This window comes from Rhinoderma darwinii, chromosome 3, assembly GCF_050947455.1.
Source record: "Rhinoderma darwinii isolate aRhiDar2 chromosome 3, aRhiDar2.hap1, whole genome shotgun sequence".
NCBI lineage: Eukaryota > Metazoa > Chordata > Amphibia > Anura > Rhinodermatidae > Rhinoderma > Rhinoderma darwinii.
Window position 1 is genome coordinate 295,854,676 of NC_134689.1, and position 19,129 is coordinate 295,873,804.

The 19,129-nt window shown below is 38.7% G+C and overlaps 1 protein-coding gene across 1 annotated transcript in view; it reads left to right on the top strand.

The window, feature by feature from the left end:
• Positions 1-19,129, top strand: part of TMC3 (transmembrane channel like 3) — a 98,593-nt gene that overhangs the window by 64,869 nt on the left and 14,595 nt on the right. Inside the window, exons 13-17 of the mRNA XM_075855243.1 lie at positions 9,263-9,496; positions 11,084-11,212; positions 12,358-12,425; positions 18,069-18,197; positions 18,839-18,949. Of these exons, the coding sequence (XP_075711358.1) occupies positions 9,263-9,496; positions 11,084-11,212; positions 12,358-12,425; positions 18,069-18,197; positions 18,839-18,949 (671 nt within the window). The remainder of the gene's footprint in view (positions 1-9,262; positions 9,497-11,083; positions 11,213-12,357; positions 12,426-18,068; positions 18,198-18,838; positions 18,950-19,129) is intronic.

The window sequence follows — 19,129 nt, forward strand, 5'->3', positions numbered from 1 at the left end:
CAAAGGCGTACAGGATTATTGAAATTGCTCCTGCTTTTAAAGGGAACAATTACAATAACATTATTTAACAGAATTTCAGAGTCTAAATGCCTTAACCCCTTCACGCTGTGGCCACTTTTGACCTTTCCGACAGAGCCTTATTTTTCAAATCTGACATGTCAATTTATGTGGTAATAACTTTGGAATACTTTTACCTATCCAAGCGATTCTGAGATTTTTTTCTCATGACATATTGGACTTTATGTTAGTGAAAAAATGTACTCGATTAATTCAATATTTTTTTGTGAGAAACACCAAATTTTTGAGAAAATGTGCAAAAATTAGCATTTTTCTAAATTTAAATGTATCTACTTGAAAGACCGATAGTAATACCACGCAAAATAGTTACTAATTAACATTTCCCATATGTCTACTTTATGTTTGCATTGTTTTTTGAACGTCCTTTTATTTTTCTAGGACGTTACAAGGCTTAGAACTTTAGCAGCAATTTCTCACATTTTCAAGAAAATTTCAAAAGGCTGTTTTTTCAGGGACTAGTTCAGTTTTGAAGTGGCCTTGAGGGCCTTATATTTTAGAAATCCCCCATACATCACCCCATTTTAAAAACGGCACCCCTCAAAGTATTCAAAACAGCATTTAGAAAGTTTCTTAACCCTTTAGGCGTTTCACAAGAATTAAAGCAAATTGGAGGTGAAATTTAGAAATTAAATTATTTTTGCAGAAGTTCATTTTTAATTCATTTTTTTCTGTAACACAGAAGGTTTTACAAGAGAAACGCAACTCAATATTTATTGCCCAGATTCTGCAGTTTTTAGAAATACCCAACATGTGGCCCTAGTGTGCTAATGTACTGAAACACAGGCCTCAGAAGCAAAGGAGCACCTAGTGGATTTTGGGGCCTTCTGTTTATTAGATTATATTTTAGGCACCATGTCAGGTTTGAAGTCTTGTGATGCCAAATCAAACGAAACACCCCCAAAAAAGACCACATTTTGTAAACTACACCCCACAAGGAATTCATCTAGGGGTATGGTGAGCATTTTGAACCCACAGGTTTTATTAGAATTTGGACGCGAAAGTAATTTTTTTTACATTTTTCCAATAAGATGTTGTTTTAGCTAAAAAAATTCCACAAGAAATAAAGAAGAAAAAGACCCCAAAAATTTGTAAAGCAACTTCTCCAGAGCATGTAAATAACCCATATGTTGTCATAAACTGTTTGGGCACATGTCAGGGCTTAGAAGGAAAGGAGCGCCATTTGGCTTTTGGAGTGCAGATTTTGCTGAAATGGTTTCTGGGCACTATGTCGCATTTGCAAAGCTCCCGTGGGACCAAAATAGTGGAAACCCTTCAGAAGTGACCCCATTTTGTAAACTACACACCTCAAGGTATTCACCTAGGGGTGTAGTGAGCATTTTAACCCCGCATGTTGCAGAGTGAAAATGGTATTTTTTCCTTAGATATGCCAATATGTGGTGCCCAGCTTGTGCCACCATGAAAACTCTTTTTATTATGCTGTGTTTCCCGGTTTTAGAAACACCCTACACGTGCCCCTAATCTTTTGCCTGGACAATCGACAGGGCTCAGGAGTGAAAGTGCCATGGGATATTGAGGCCTAATTTGGTGACTTACACAGTATTGGTTCACAATTTCAGAGGCTCTGATGTGAAATAATAAAAGAAACCCCTGAGAAGTGACCCCATTTTGGAAACTACACCCCTCAAGGCATTTTTACCCAACAGGTGTTTTCCATAAATGAATGCGCTGCGGATGGTGCAAAGTAAAAATAGCAATTTTTCTCTAAATATGTAGTGCCCAGCTTGTGCCACTGTAGACACACACCCCAAAAATTGTTAAAAGGGTTCTCCCTGGTTTGGCGATGCCATATAGGTGAAAGTAAAACTGCTATTTAGGCATACTGTAGAGTTCAGAAGAGAGGGAGCACCATTTGGCTTTTGGAGCGAGGATTTTGCTTGGTAGTAGTTTTGTTGGAGTTTTACTGGTATTTTAGTTTATAATGTGGGGGTACATGTAAGCTGTGCAGAGTACATCAGGGGCATAGTCAAGTGGTATAATAATGGGGTAAAAAAAAAAACAATAAAATAATCCATAGATGTGTGTTACGCTGTGACACAATCCTTTCTGCACAGGCCAGGGCCGCACTGATAAACTGTGTTCTTTCTTATCTCCATTTTGGTCCACACTCCGCACCTTTGCAGTTTGGGGAATTTAGCTGGGAAAGTGTTGTCCTGGTATAATACGGGCACCCTCGCTTCCAGCAGATATGTTTGGGCTCTCCCCTTCCTGGTTCCCTAATTTTAGAGCCTGGATAAATCGCCTCTTGAAACAGAAGAAATGTTCCCTTTGGGCCTGCACTACTGCATATTTTTTATTTCCTGACCTATTGGAGCCTTAACTAATTTTATTTTTTCATAGACGTAATGGTATGAGGGCTGTTTTTTTGTGGGACAAGCTGTAGTTATTTTTGGTACCATTTTGGGGTACATGCAACTTTTTGATTACTTTATATCCTATTTTTTTACCAAAAAACATCAATTCTGGCATAGTTTTTTTAGGTTTTTTTTTATACAGCGTTCACCATGCGTTATAAACTACATGTTAACTTTATTCTGCGGGTCAGTAAGATTCCGGCGATACCAAATTTATAGCACTTTTTTATGTTTTACAACTTTTTGCACAATAAAATTACTTTTGTAAAAAGAACAGATTTTTTCTGTTGCCATGTTGTAAGAGTAATAAAAATTAAATTTTTTAATCGACGGAGATGTATGAGGCCTTGTTTTTGCGAGACGACCTATAGTTTTTGTAGGTACCATTTTAAGACAAAGTGACGAAAAAACAGCAATTCTGGTAATGTTTTTTAGGTTCTTTTACGGCGTTCACTGCGCGGGATATATAACATAATATTTTTATAGTTCAGGTCATTACGGACACGGCGATACCAAATATGTATGGTTTATTTCTTTTTTTCAATAATAAATGACTTGATAAGGGAAAAATGACGATTGTGTTTTATTTTATTACTTGAAACTTTTATTTTATTTTTTACAACTTTTATTTTTACTTTTTTTACACTTTCTTTTACACTTTTTTTTTGTCTCACTAGGGGACTTGAAGGTCCAACTGTTTGATTGCTGTTCTAATACATTGCACTACCTATGTAGTGCAATGTATTAAAACTGTCAGTTGTTCACTGACAGCAAGCCGATCAGGCTCCGCCTCAGGGCGGGGCCTAATCGGCTTCCGTAATGGCAGAGCAGGAGGCCATTGTTAGGCCTCCTGTTTCCATAGTAGAAGTCGGCAGCTCTGCCATCGCATGGCATGGCTGCCGATTTGTTACAAACCACTAAGATGCAGCGATCGCTTTCGATCACTGCATCTAAGGGGTTAATGGCAGGGATCGGAGCTAGATACAGTTCCTACAATTACAGCAGGGTCCCGTCTCCGAGCGTGGGACAGGAGGCTTCCATTGCTGGCAGACCGGGAGGTCAGTATTAGGCCTCTGGTTGCTATTGCAGCCACCACCGGCAACGCAGCGATCACGTTGCTGGGGTGGCGGTGGCTAAAAACCCCTCAGATGCTGCGATCTCTATTCAACACAGCATCTGAGGGGTTAATCAGCCGGATCGGAGGCTAGCTCCGGTCCTGGTCGTTACATCAGGGTGTCAGCTGTAACGTGCAGCTGGCACCCGGTGGTGATGGTGTTGGCTCTGCTCCTGAGCCCGCAATATCACCGTGACGTAATGGTACTGCACTTTATTATTTGAAAGTTATGAGCATTTTTCTAATTATGCTAATGTGGCTCTAATAGCCAAATAGGTGGACTCTTTCTTTTCACTCTGGGCTTCTAATGTTTTCTGTATAATACTGTGATCATATGGTACACTGCTTCCATTCCCAACTGTGTTTTCAACTAGTTATATCTCCAGTTTCTTTCACAGCGAGAACTGCGATCCTGGTGTCAAATGAAAGATTAGGATCTCATCTTTCATATGCCACCAGAATCAAAGCCCGAGATATAGCTGTTTGAATTGATCTCCCTTCCCTCTAGCCTCGGTCTCTCACACTGTGTGAAGCAGCTTCATGCTGATGGGACAGCATCAGAGCCTGTGACGCAGCTCCACCTCAGGGGAATCACTGGTGTTGACACTCACTTGTCTAGTATAGCCCCTCTTAACTTTTAAAATAATAAAAGTTTTGGGACACAATTTTCACTAGCATTATCAGTGTGACAGCGACTATTAGACTAGCTAGGGGATTGGGCATTACTAAACTAGTGACAGAGCCTCTTTAAATAAACCTTAAAGCACTTATTTTTAATAAAGACATTAACCCCTTAGTGACCACCAATACGCCTTTTCACGGCGGTCACTAAGGGGCTTTAGGCCAGGCCGTCACCTTTTCACGCCGGCCTAGCCTAAGTCCTGCACGGGTGTCCCATGCAGGCTGGAGCCGGGCTCCTGCTCCAATGATCGCGGTCGAAGTTTACTTGGATCGCGGCCGTTTAACCCGTTAAATGCCGCTGTCAATAGCGACCATGGCATTTAACTTGTTTACAGAGGGAGGGTGCTCTCTCTCTCTCCCATGTACCCCAAAACAGTACCAACCAAAACTATGTCTTGTCCCGCAAAAAACAAGCCCCCATATCACTACAATGACGGAAAATTTTTAAAATGATGGCTCTCGGCAAGCGACGATGCAAAAACATTTTATTTTAGTTCGTGTTTTTATTATGCAAAAGTCGTAAAACATAAAAAAATCGCTACATATGTGGTATCGTCGTAATCATAATGACCCATAGAATAAAGGTAACGTGTTATTTATGCTGCAGAGTGAACGGCGTAAATTTAAAACGCATAGAACAAAGGCGGAATTTCAGGGTTTTTTTCTATTCCCCCCAATAAAAAGTTTATAAAAGGTAATCAAAAAATTACATGTACCCCAAAAAAGTGCCATTAAAAAGTACAACTAATCCAGCAAAAAACAAGGCTTCATACAGCTATGTTGACGGAAAAATAAAAAAGTTATAGCCCTTTAAATGCGACAATGGAAAAACGAAAAACATAGCTTGGTCATTAGTGCCTAAAATAGGCTGGTCATTAAGGGGTTCTAGCGATTGTCTTTGAAAAACCATATTCGAACATTCTAAGTTAATAAATTAGGTCCCCTTTAAATACAATAATAAAGGAGGGCAACCCCTTTAACCCTTTAAGGACACGGCCAATTTTGGCCTTGAGGACAGAACAATTTTTTTACATTTCCCTCTTTGCATCCCGACGCTCATAACTCATTTATTTTTTGTACGATGTTGTTGTATGAGACTTTGTTTTTTGCGGGACGAGTTGTACTTTATGTAGGTACCATTTTTTGGTACAAATACATTATTGTTTAATTTCTATCAATTTTAATTTGGGCGAAAATGCAGAAAAAAAGCAGTTCCGCAGCAGTTTTAATATGGTTTTAGACCATACACCGATCATCATAAATAATGTTATACATTTGTTGTACAGGTTGTTACGGTCGGGGCGATACCAAATATGTCTATTTCATGTTTTGGTACTTATATTTTAAAAAGTCTATTTATTATAAAAAAATGTGTGTTTCTGTGTATTTTTTTACTTTTTATTTATTTATCATTATTATTTTTTTACATTCATTTAACTTTTTTTTTTAATTCCATAAAGGGATTTATCATTTTGATTTTGATTTTGTAACTGTAATGTACTGGCATAGATCTATATGCTAGTACATTAGCCTGTATACTGATTGTACACAGGCAGTTGTTAGGGCATACCTCAGTATGCCCTAACAACAGGAAATATGTTCAGACAGCCCTGGGGTCCTTCAATGGACCCTGGGCTGTCTGGCCATACAAGTTGTGGGCTTTGATCGCGTCAGTTATCTTCTGTGACGTGATCAAAGTGCAGTCCCCCCTCCTTGAACGCTGCAATCAGCTTTCATCGCGGCATTCAAAGGGTTAACGGCGGAGAGATGTTTCTCCCCTCTCCGCTGTCAGAGCGGGGCCGTGGCTGTGTATTACAGCCGTTGCCCCTCTCTCGATCGCGCGCACAGACTGCTGTCACACAGGACGAGAATGCTCGTCCTAATGCGCCAAGTGATTTACAGTGTGATCTCACGAGATCACGCTTGCTGTCATTAAGTCCCACACAAAAGTGTCGGGATTGTAAATAGACATCGCGTCCTAGCTGGAAGTGATGTCTATTAACTCTCAAGACACTTCAGTAGTGTTAATGTGTGAGTATGTGACAGCACATAGTGGACAACGCAGGATCACTGTGTGCTGAGTAAATGAATGGAGAGAAGTGTATGACGGTGATTGGTCACTGATTGGTTAGCATCATACACTTCTCTCCACAATGCCCACTTGGTCAAAAAGTAAAAACACGCCCAGTTGGGCATTAAGAAAGTCATTAGCATAAATCTAAAATTGTACATAACTTGCTAAAAATTGATCATTTTTCTAAATAAAAAACCACTGCTGTTATCTACATTACAGCGCCAATCACATTATGTAGGAGATAGGGCACTTATAATGTGGTGACAGAGCCTCTTTAAGGACACGGCCAATTTTGACCTTGAGTACAGAACAATTTTTTTATATTTCCCTCTTTGCATCCCAACGCTCATAACTTTTTAATTTTTAGTACGACGTAGTTGTATGAGACTTTGTTTTTTGCGGGACGAGTTGTACTTTATGTACGGTAGGTACCATTTTTTGGTACAAATACATTATAGTTTAATTTATATAAATTTTAATTTTGACGAAAAATCTCAAAAAAAGCAGTTCCGCTCCAGTTTTATTATTTTTATTTTTTACACCGATCATCATAAATAATGTTATACATTTGTTGTTTAGGTTGTTACGGTCGTGGCGATACCAAATATGTCTATATTATTTCATGTTTTGTGACTTATATTTTAAAAAGTTGATTGTAAAAAATGTGTATTTCTGTGTATTTTATTTTTATTTAACATATTTTTTTTTAAAATTAACTTAAAGAGGCTCTGTCACCAGATTTTGCAACCCCTATCTCCTATTGCAGCAGATCGGCGCTGCAATGTAGATAAGAGTAACGTTTTTTTTTTAAAAAACTAGCATTTTTGGCCAAGTTATGACCATTTTTATATTTATGCAAATGAGGCTTTCTAAAGTACAACTGGGCGTGTATTGTGTATGTACATCTGGGCGTTTTTACTTCTTTTACTAGCTGGGCGTTGTGAATAGAAGTGTATGATGCAGCAGCATCGGCGTTTGCAGGTAAGTCGATGTAGCTACTTACCTGCAAACGCTGATGCTGCTGCAGAATCAACTGTAGCCTCTGGTGCCGATGTGTCCTCACTCGTCCGACACGATGCAGAACCTGGGGCAGGAAGTGACGTCACAGCGTGATCTCTCGAGAACACGCTGTGTGTCTGTGCACTGCCAGAAGCTGGGTGGTAACGAAGAGAAGTGGATGATGCTGAATAGTCAGCATCATACACTTCTATTCACAACGCCCAGCTAGTAAAAGAAGTAAAAACGCCCAGATGTACACACACAATACACGCCCAGTTGTACTTTAACTTTAAACACGCCCAGTTGTACTATAGAAAGCCTGATTTGCATAAATATAAAAATGGTCATAACTTGGCCAAAAATGCTTGTTTTTTAAAAAAAAAAAAACACGTTACTCTTATCTACATTGCAGCGCCGATCTGCTGCAATAGGAGATAGGGGTTGCAAAATCTGGTGACAGAGCCTCTTTAACTTTTTTTTTTTAAATCCCATAGAGGGATTTTTCATTTTGATTTTTGTAACTGTAATGTACTGGCATATATCTATATGCCAGTACATTAGCCTGTGTACAGATTATACACAGGCAGTTGTTAGGGCATACCTTAGTATGCCATAACAACAGGAAATATGGTCAGACAGCCCTGGGGTCCTCCAATGGACCCTAGGCTGTCTGGCCATACAAGTTATGGGCTTTGATCAGAGTCACAGGGATTTTCTGTGACGCTATCAAAGGGCAGTCCCCCCTCCTCTTATTTACTTTGAATGCCGCAATCAGCTTTGATAGCGGCATTTAAGGGGTTAACGGCAGAGAGCAGAGGTTTTGTTTCTCTTCTTTCCGCTGTTAGAGCGGGGCTGCGGCTGTGTATTACAGTTGTTGCCCCGCTCCTAATTGCGCGCGGACGCAGCTGTCACACAGGACGAGAATGCTCTTCCTAATGCGCAAAGTACTCGCCGCTCAGGACGAGTATTCTCGTCCTGTGTCGGCAACTAGTCAACTATTTGGTAGACCAGCTGCCAATACACAATGTCTACATACAAATTCTAATCCTTTGACTTTTAAATTAATCAAGAATCCTTAGTTCAGTCCTAGGTTGGTACATTTATCTGAAATGATCAACTTAATGTTTATTTGTTACAGAGTTGATAGAAATTTTATTTGCACCACTCCCTCAGAGATAGCGTCATATTATTTAGTATGACACAGTATTTTGGTTACTTCAAACATGTTCCTGTTAGGGTTTGTCCACTGTAGAAACGTTTTTTCACTTCGGATTTCAGCGCAAATGCGGCTTTTGCAGATTTGCCATGGCTTTGCCAAGGATTACATTGCAAAAGGTGAAATCTGCAGTGAATATCCGCAACATTTTCACAACAGAATGGGCATGCTGTGGATTTGAAAGTCTGCAGCATGACTTGAATTCTTCTCCAATTTTTTCCGCTACGTTTAAAGGAGGTTTTGAATACTGTAAATTGTTCATGACAATTCTACAATGTCTGAAGTCGCCCTTAATATTCGGGAACACTGAAGCTGGAGGTATATAAGAAAAGAGACTGCTTGCCAAAATTATTACATGAGATATCATAATTGGTGTGGGAAGTCTTAGATTTCTGAACAAGTGAACAGAGGATAAACAAAATGAATGAAACTTTCAGTGATGTTACCTTTTCACTCACACAAGCCAAAAAGAGTTAGTCAACAAGAAGAATATCAAATTGACCATCAGCGTTACCAGAGGATTCAATGGTCCGTGCCACTCATCCAATTTAGAATATTTGACATCAAGACAACATAGGAAAATCACTTTATTACAACTTACAATCATTTGTGACATTAAATAAGAATATTTTATTGTACAAGGTGTTATGTTATATTGTAGCCATTCTTGTACATTTGTACAATGTCTTATTTGAAGCTTTAACACAACCCCCATTGTTTTGTTTCAGAACAGCAATAATAACACGTTCATAGACGCTGCCCCACTCTTTGCTACCACAGCAGTCACTGTTTTTTCTACAGCAACTCCTGCTATACGAATGGACAGAAATTCTACACTTATTCTAGAATTGGAGCAGAACATGACAAAGCCTTTGGCACTTATTGATAACCAGACCGTCCCCTCAATTATCCAAACCATCCGAAGTCAGAAGAATGAATGTTGGGAAACTTATGTAGGGCAGGTGAGTAAGCAACACTGGTACATGGCAAGGGGCTTATGTAGAGTATGCAAAATCCATTTATTGACTCTATATTACAAGTGCAGGATGCTATGAGGAAATTATAAACAAGAAAGGATTGTGCAGTAGAAATCATCATAGTCCGATCGCCAGACACCTTGGCGGAACTTCAAGGACCCCAATGTAATTCCATGGGGTCCGTTAGGGGCTGATGGCATCAGTTGTGCGACAGATCCGGCACTGCATTGTCGTTTCCATTATGAACAGATGCCACGATGCAGATATGAAGAGAACTTAAAATAAGGAAAGAACCAACTGGATGGATGGGCTAATATTTGGAAAATATTTTGGTCAGGAGATATCAATTCTACTTACATTTAAAAGGACCTTCCCCCTTTCTTGTATGGTAATATATGACTTTCTGACAGTTGATACAGACTTCTACATACTAATATTATCCCGTGGTTGCTTAGAGCTACTAAATATTCAGTTATTCTAATAACACAGAGCCAGTATGGCAGTGCAAAGAGGCCCATATTGCTTCTGAGTACAGAGCAGCACAGGCGCCATGTGCTGTTGTACAGGCACCATTGGATGTCATTTGTACGGAGATATTCTCCCATAGGAGCAATTCTTCTAGGGGAGAATACCTCCGTATATACTGGATCATTTGAAGCTTGGGCGTACCTATAGCCCCGGTGTTGAGGAAGCCCGCTCAGGTGCAAGAACATTGTTCCTTTTGTGGTAATTACAAGTGAATGACTTGCTGTTATCTAGAACTACCATGTAGGTTTGCTCGTATATAGGGCTATTAGCCATACCTTTCATTATTGCTACTTATTTTTGGACTGCTTGTTAAAAAGCCATTGCTTCTTCCGATACCACCATCTGTATAAACACCAGCAGGCATCTGCCCCCAGAAAGGGATCATTTTTGCACCACTTTTTAAAAAGTCATTGTTTCTTCCGATATAACCGGGTGTGTATAAACACTGGCAGGCATCTGCTCCCAAAAAGGGATAATTTTTAGACCGTTTTTTAATTTTAAAAAGCATAAAGAATCTGACAGCGCAGTGTGTTTTTAAACAGGCTGTTTGTTACCACCTGCTACCATCCGTTTTCCCATAGTCATATATGTTGCTGTCACTTTGACATTACTTATGCTGCCTTGGCAATAAAGAATTTGAAAGTGGTTGGATACAATTCTAGAAGACCTCGATGTCATACATATTCGGACCGAAACTAATCTGACGGCTGGTTCGAGAGAATCGGACCCAAAAATAATTTTCAGAAATTCGCTCATTCTTAGTCCTGACTACAGTAAGATACAATTAGTGTAGTCAGTTACGTAAAACATTTTTCCAGTATTATGCTGTGGAGTACAAGGCAACAACAATAAAAAAAAAACAAAGTATTGCACAAGTAATTTTCTTTTTCGTTCTGGAGGGGAGTAGTTCTTTCTGAAAACTTTTGGGGCCTAGGAGCAAATGCTAATTAATCAGTTACACACAATTTTCTATTCATGCTTTAGGATTCTTGAAGCTTTAGTAAAAAATTTTGATCTGAACCACTGTATAACTTCCTGTTTTAGGAGATGTTGAAGCTTTCCATTATTGATATGATTTTCACAGTGGCCAGTATCCTCCTTATTGACTTCTTTCGTGGCTTATTTGTACGGTATTTGAGTGACTGTTGCTGCTGGGACCTTGAAAGCAAATTTGTGAGTATAAGACATAACATAAGAGAAAAAATAATTTTAAAAGGGGTACAAAATATATTGGTGGCATTGTTTCCCCGAGTAGTTAAAGAAAATATTCACTGTAGATTTAAAGTGAAGATCTTACACAAAGATGGAATGCTCTAGGATTAGTTATAATAAAATAGAAATATTTTATAATAATATATGTATTAGGCTCCATGCACACGACCGTGCCCGTAATTATGAAACGTAATTACAAAGTATGGGAGCACGGTCCGTAAAATAAAACAATAGGACATGTCCTATTTTTTTCAGCAAGTTTCTACGGCACGGACACTTTCCTGTAAATATACGGGAAGGTGTCCGTTGGCCACAGAAATGAATGGGCCCATAATTACGGACCGTAATTACGGCGATTTTACAGTCGTGTGCATGGAGCGTAAGAGGTGAGGCACAAAGGTCAAAAGCTTCAAATAGCAAAGCCACAATTTCTCATTGTGCACATCGTTCACATTTGCACATATTTAGAACTATTTTTCAACTGATGGATTTCTATTAAGTGTCAAATTGTCAAATTATGGTTTTATACACCGTGGTGACAGGTATTTTAGTTGTGCAGCTCCCCGATACAGAGACCGCTTACACAGTGTGTTGTTGTTTTTTTGCGCATTTGTTTGGTTAGAAAATGCTGCGGCCAGATGTTACTTCAAAGTCTATAGTAAAATATTATAAATTCTACTGTACAGTGTCGTTTTCTATTAAAACATGGTCAATGTACTGGGGTGTGTCCGTATCTCTCATAAGCAATAGGATTTGATTCATTCTGACATGTCTTTTCCATAATTGTTTAATATGTGTAGATGATGCTCCGTGGAGGGATTATTTCTCCATGTCTGTCCTCACTGTTGAGTATGGACGGCTATTAGCTTAAATTATATTTGGATGTTTATCAAGAGAATAAGATATACGGTAATTTGATTTGCCTATTTTGTGGCTTGAATTTAACCCTGTCTCCAGTATTTCACCTTTGATCGTTCAACGTGTCCATGCAAAACTTTTTAATTTTAAAAAACATCTTAATATTAACATCTTAAAAAAACAAATGAATATTGCATAGTCTACAATTATCATTTAGAGCGTATAGTAATATGTTATTATGTATTTAGCCAGAATATGGTGAATTCAAAATTGCTGAGAATGTTCTGCATTTGGTCTACAACCAAGGAATGATATGGTATGTATAGTGGTACACGTATAATCAGAAATATTTTTAAGCTGTGTTTATAGGGTTTGCTCTATTGATATGGTGGCACAGTACTTTGCATACATGATAGATAAAAGGGAAAACTGCAGCACATTGTTGTGTTGTCTTTCTAGCTGCTTTCAGAGCTCCCTCAACAATGGCAACTACCAGATGAAAATAAAAAGACTGCCACATCACCTCAAATAGCTGTATGTGCTGTATACTCCCCCAGACAAAGTGCCAGCTGCATGCCCAACTTTATAAAGTACCTGGCACATGCCCACCATAAGTGGCAGCCATATACCCTTCATATACAGTGAAGCAGAATGCCCTCTTATACAAAGTTCCAGCCAGAAGCTCACCATATAAAGTGCCATCCACATGCCCCACCATGGGCCTCACCATATACATATACAGTGCATGCCATATGCCTCCCATAAATGCAAATCACAGTCCCTCGCCCTCCCATGTAGGATAATCACCCGCTCCGGCTCCAATCTCCTCTCCTACTGTATGAATATAGCATAAGCAGGAGGCAATACTGTATCACTTAGTGATTATTACTGACTATATCTCCTCTAAAACACAGCGGAACTAACTACTATGTTTCCTTTCAAACATTGGTGAGGGTGAGGATTCCTGAGACAGGACACTTGGGAGTATGCAATAGTATGTGTGTATATTTATAAATTATGTTATACTGTGATGATTACATTATGCATGTGTGCTTTTATCTAGGTTTGCTCTTTTATGATGATGTCACAATAGTATGTTTATTTATACATAGTTCTTTGTTGTGTACATTTCCTGGACTGCATATGTCTCCATTTAGTAATTGTGATATATTTTATAAGGGACACTGTTACTATAATAATGTCACAAAATGTGTGTGTGTGTGTGTGTGCGCGTGTGTGCGTGCGTGCGTGCGTGCGTGCGCGTGTGTGTGTGTGTGTGTTTTTATTTTCTGCGAACTATAGTGATGTCACAATAGTGTTTGTGTATTCATAGGCTTTGCTCCACTCTGATGATATCTTAATAGTGTGTGTGTGTGTGTGTGTGTGTGTGTGTGCGTGCGTGTGCGTGCGTGCGTGCGTGTGTGTGTGTTTAAACCCTTAACACAAATGAACATTCTATCACATTCTAATTGCGGTCTCCCAGCTCCAATGGGACATAATAAGGATCCTAATTGACAGCCGGCCACGGCTGAAACGGCTGGTATCAGAGAAACCGCTGATCTCGGCCAATTAACCTCTTAAATGCCACGGTCAGTAAAGACCGCAACACAAGAAGTTTTACAGGCTTGGTGCTGATAGGTTACCATAGCAGCTGAGGGCCTAACAAAGGCCCCCAGTTCTTTCAGAGATGTAAGCCTATTAGGCCAAAATTATTTAAAATATGCTCCAGTGACCAAGACTTTTAAATCCCACAGGCTTTTATCTTACTAACCATGGATTCCAAAGACTTAGACATTTGTTCCATTTGCCCTTTGATCTACAGTATATATGCCTGCCTTCTTAAAAAAAAAAAAAACTCGTAATGCCTGTTTTCTCCATAACTGTATCCTGGAAGTCTTATGAGATATCCATAATTGTGCAATAGACTTACTAGCTACAAATAGCACTTTTAGAATACCCGTGAAGAGTTGAGAAGCTGTTAACTAACACTAATTTCTCCCCCAGTATGCAAAACCTTAGGACCATTGGAATATTTAAACTTAAACTATAAATGTTAGATATATAGTCTGTAACGTCTTCCTAATATTGAACAGCGCCGCATTAAATGGATCCAGTCTGCCTACTTACCCAAACATTTGAATGAAAACAATTTGCTGAAAAGTAGAGCCTATGATTGATCATAAATTGATTTACTTTGTAAGATCAGTCACTTATTGAATTAACAGTTTCTATAAATTCCTCTTCCAATGTGATTTTTTTTCCCCGACCACTCATTTAGAAGTGCTTTGTAAATCTTAGAGTTGAACCCTTTTGTTTTGGATGTAGTGTTATTAGAAAAGATGGGAAAAGTAGTTCTGCTTTTAAAACATAAAAAAGTGTGTTGTAGTCGAATATAGTAAAAGATGGGACCTCCCTAATCAACCCAAAAGATTAATGTATATGGAGTTTACTGTTGTTTTTCTGTAATTTCGAACAGTAAAACCACGGTGGATTTTTTTTTGTCTCATTCCCCTCCAAAATAATGAACAAAGTTAATCAATAAATTATATGAACCTCAAAATGGTGCCAATAAAAACTACAACTCGTCCCACAAAAAAAAACAAGCACTCATACTGCTACGTGAAAAGAAAAAAGTTACAGCTCTCTGAATGATTTTCTTGTGCACAAATACTAAAACATAAAGAATATACACATATTTAGTATATCCATAATTTAAAAAAGAAAAATGAATAAACGTAAATCAATAAAGCATATGCACCTCAAAATGGTGCCAAAAAAAATACAACTTTTCCCACAAAAGACCAGCCCTCATACACCTTTGTTATGGCTCGTGGAATGGAGTGATGTAAAAATGAAAAACTTGATTAGTCCTGAAATCCTTAAAACAAGGTTACAAAAAATATTTTTGCCTTCTCATATTCTGACTGCCTAACGAGTTGTAGGTTTTTTGTGCAACATTATAGGGTTACATATCAAATAGTGTTTACATTTACCCCGCAATAAAAATAAATATAAATCAAACAATTCCGCTTTTCCCCCATTGTTTTACTTCTTTAAGGCGCTTACATTTCACCATAAATAATTCTTATACACTGATTAGCCATAACAATAAAACCACTTGAGTAATATTGTGTAGGTCCCCCTCATACTGCCAAAACAGCTCTGACCAGTCGAGGCACGGACTCCACAAGACCTCTGAAAGTATTCTGTGGTATATGGCACCAACACGTTAGCATCACCTCTAAGTCCTGTAAGTGGTGAGGAGGAGGCTCCATGGATCAGACTTGTTTTTACAGCACATCTCACAGATGCTCAATTGGATTGAGATCTGGTGAATTTGGAGGCCAAGTCAACACCATGAACTCTTTTGTGTTCCCGAACTCCTTTCGCAGTGTGGCAGAGTGCATTATCCTGCTGAAGGAGGCCACTGCCATTAGGGAATACCACTGCCATGTAGAAGTGTATTTGGCCTACAATAATAATAGGTAGGTGGTATTAGTCAAAGTAACATCCACATAAATGCCAGGACCAAAGGTTTCCCAGCAGAACATTTCCCGAAGCATCACACTGCCTCCACTGGCTTGTCTTCATTCCCATGGTGCATTTCTTCCCCTTGTAAGCAACGTACACGTACCCGTTCATGTGATGTAAAAGAAAACGTGATTAATCAGACCAAGCCACCTTCTTCCATTGCTACATAGTTCAGTCCTGATTCTCCCATGCCCATTGTAAGTGCTTTCAGTGGTGGACAGGTTATCATGGGCACTATGAATGGTCTGTGGCTACGCTGCCCCAAACGCAGCAAGCTGTGATGCATTGTGTGTTCTGGTACCTATCTATCATAGCTTGTATTAACTTTTTTTAGACATTTGTGATACAGTAGTTTTTCTGTGGAATCGGACCAACCTTCTCTCCCCATGCACATCAATAAGCCATAGGAACCCATGACCCTGTTGCCAGATCAAGGTTTGTCCTTCGTTGGATTACTTTTGGTAGGTATTAACCATACCGGGAACACCCCAAAAGACCTGCTGTTTTGGAGATGTTCTGACCGAGTTGTCTAGCCATCAAAATGTGACTTTGTCAAAGTCGCTTAGATCTTTATGCTCCATTTTTGCGGCTTACAACACATCAACTTCAAGAACATATGTCCCACCGGTTGTCAGGTGCCATGGTAACGAGATAATCAATGTTATTCACTTCACCTGTCAGTGGTTTTAATGTTATGGCTGAACGGCATATACAATATGTTTTTTTGTTTGTTTTGATTTTTGAAATAGTGTTTATTCTATTTCTCTTTTGAACTTTATAATTTGAATTGATTTTGTTTTTACAAAATGTAAGTCCAAATAGGTAGCAATTTCTGTATTTTAACTATAATTTACTGCCATATATCTGTTTGTCATAGATTATGCCTTTGCATCATAAAAAGCACAGCCATCTGTTAGGGCATACCTAACACGTATTCATAGGACAGCTCTGGAGGCCTTACTTAGGCCCTGAGCTGTCAATATTAAAGGGTGAACCCCCCCTTTTCTTACATTCTGTAGACACACCGATCTGTATTAATCGTGGTCTTAAAGGGGTTAAAGTGCGTACTCCAACAGGTTATCACATTGCCACAGCTGCTGTGCCCATACGATTACCCCACTAGTTATTTATATGTTGGATGGCAGGAACTACTTGGCACTCATAACTTCTGTCTATGGTGGAAAGTGGGAGGGGGTTAAAGACAGCACTGTAACAATAGTGTGCGTCTTGATAGACTGTTCTCACAATAGTAAGTGTCTGTGTTTAAACCCTTGGTGACATACGCTGTAAATGTACAATGTAGGAGGCTAGTCATTAGCAAACTTAAGGCACTGTGATTGCTCGGGCAAAGTGGTTATGCCCGCATGATCACCCGTAGCCGCTAGTAGCCGCCACCCCACAGCAATTGCATTGTAGAATTTCAATCTTTTAACCCTTGTAATGCTGTGATTAATAGTGATCGCGGCATCACAACAAAGGTCTGTTCTGAACCGAATTGTCAACCCTGACGATAAAGATTGTTGGGGTTGACAGTTTTAAGGGACAGCCCTGGGCTGTCCCGAGTGATCCCCTGTTAGGCAGGAATGCATTGGAATACATAGGTATTCTTATGTACTATAATAAAAAAAAAAAATGCTATCTGGTTTCACAGATATGAATGTATATTCAATGTGGTTTTGCTATATTTCTGATATTTTTATATTTTTTTCCAACTTTTTTGGCGTAAAAATGGCGGGTAAATATGTTTAATTCTTACAAAAAACGGTGAAAAAAAACAGCAGAAAATCCGGAGAGAAAAATTTGAACTTTCATTCAGTTGCATGTTACCCAGCTTTCCCACGTTTCTGAGCTGCTGAGCTACCTAGATATGGTATGATATGCTATGACAGTGCCATGCTTAGAGTATATTGAGACTGTGCAGTCAAATCGCGGTTTAATAGCTAGAAATTTTTTGGACCTGTTGGTAAAAAGTGTTGGAAAGTGTATGGAACACGGGAACTGAATACTTAGGAGTGGTGTGAACATACTGTTGTCCATATAATGCATGTTCCACAGAGCTTTATCATGATGATGGCACAATATTGTATTTCTAGATTGTGCTCTATTGTGTTGGTGTCATAGTATAGTGTTTAGTTTATAGGTAGCTCTGTATTGTGGTGATGTCACAGTATTGTTTTTCGAGGGTGAGCCTCTCATCTTTTGCGTCCTGTGCTTTTTAGGTATAGAATTTTTTTTATAAAGAAATTCAGAAAAAGCTGCAGGGTTCTCAAACATAACAAATCTACATCTATGCATAAACATATGAACAGTATGGCTTTAACAAAAGGTTTAGGCCCACTGGGGTGATTGAGATACCAAACTAAGTACTGGAAATGTGTATATAGTAGTCTTTTCATTGGAAACTTATTAACAACTATTATCTTTTTAGGATGGGGGCATTTTTTTCCCCATGTCTGCCAGCTTTCAACATTTTCAAATTGGTAGGACTGATGTATTTAAGAAGCTGGGCAGTGCTGACATGCAATGTTCCACACCAGCAAGTTTTCCGAGCTTCAAGGTCAGTAGTAAGTCGCTCAAGAGAAAAGAGAAGCACAATATCTCAGCACACCACTACATCATAAAAATAAATTAAGTCCATATCCGAGGAAAGTTATACTACAAATGTATTCATCCAATATCCAGCAGTTAAGGATAAAGTCACACTAGAATAAGTTCATGTTCTTGTTTGAAGAGTAAATTTTATGACCTTGAGAACATACTGATAATTTGGTAATCTGCTATGTATATACATGTAATTAATATAGTTATAATTCTCAGGAATGAATAGTCATACTATAATTTTAACCATGGTCTTAGAAGAACTCAGTAGCCCCGACATGTGGCAATTATTTTTTCTGGAGCCTTCACTTACCATCTTTTACAACAAAATAATATGTGGTAAAACAGAAAGGAAAGCAGTCCTAAATAAATAATGTGATTCCTGGAGCCTTATAAGCAACAATCTACTCTTTATGTAAACTGTTATTACTGATATTATTCGCTTTTAGAGGTTTTATGAAGGTCATAGACTATTCTAATACGAGTAATAGTTGCACTAAGTGGTGCATTATCCAATGTGATAAAATGAAATCCAGCTTGTATAGGATGAGATAGCTATTACTCGCAAATCGTAGAACATTTTACAATCTTTTCTTACAGATCCAACAACTTCTACCTAGCAATGCTACTGTTCATGCTTTTTCTGTGCATGCTGCCAACTATTTTTGCTATCGCAAGGTACAAGCCATCAATAAACTGCGGACCCTTTAGGTAAGCCATCTGCAAAAGCTTGGCCACCCATCAATGTGCAGTTATTCCCATAATACAAGAAAAGTACAGAGTGCTGTACAACATTGTTGCCCCCTTTTGAAATATTAATTATTTATTGTCCAAACATCCCTATTTCCCATATTAAAAAGCAACTGTCTTCTTAAAGAGGACCTATTATCA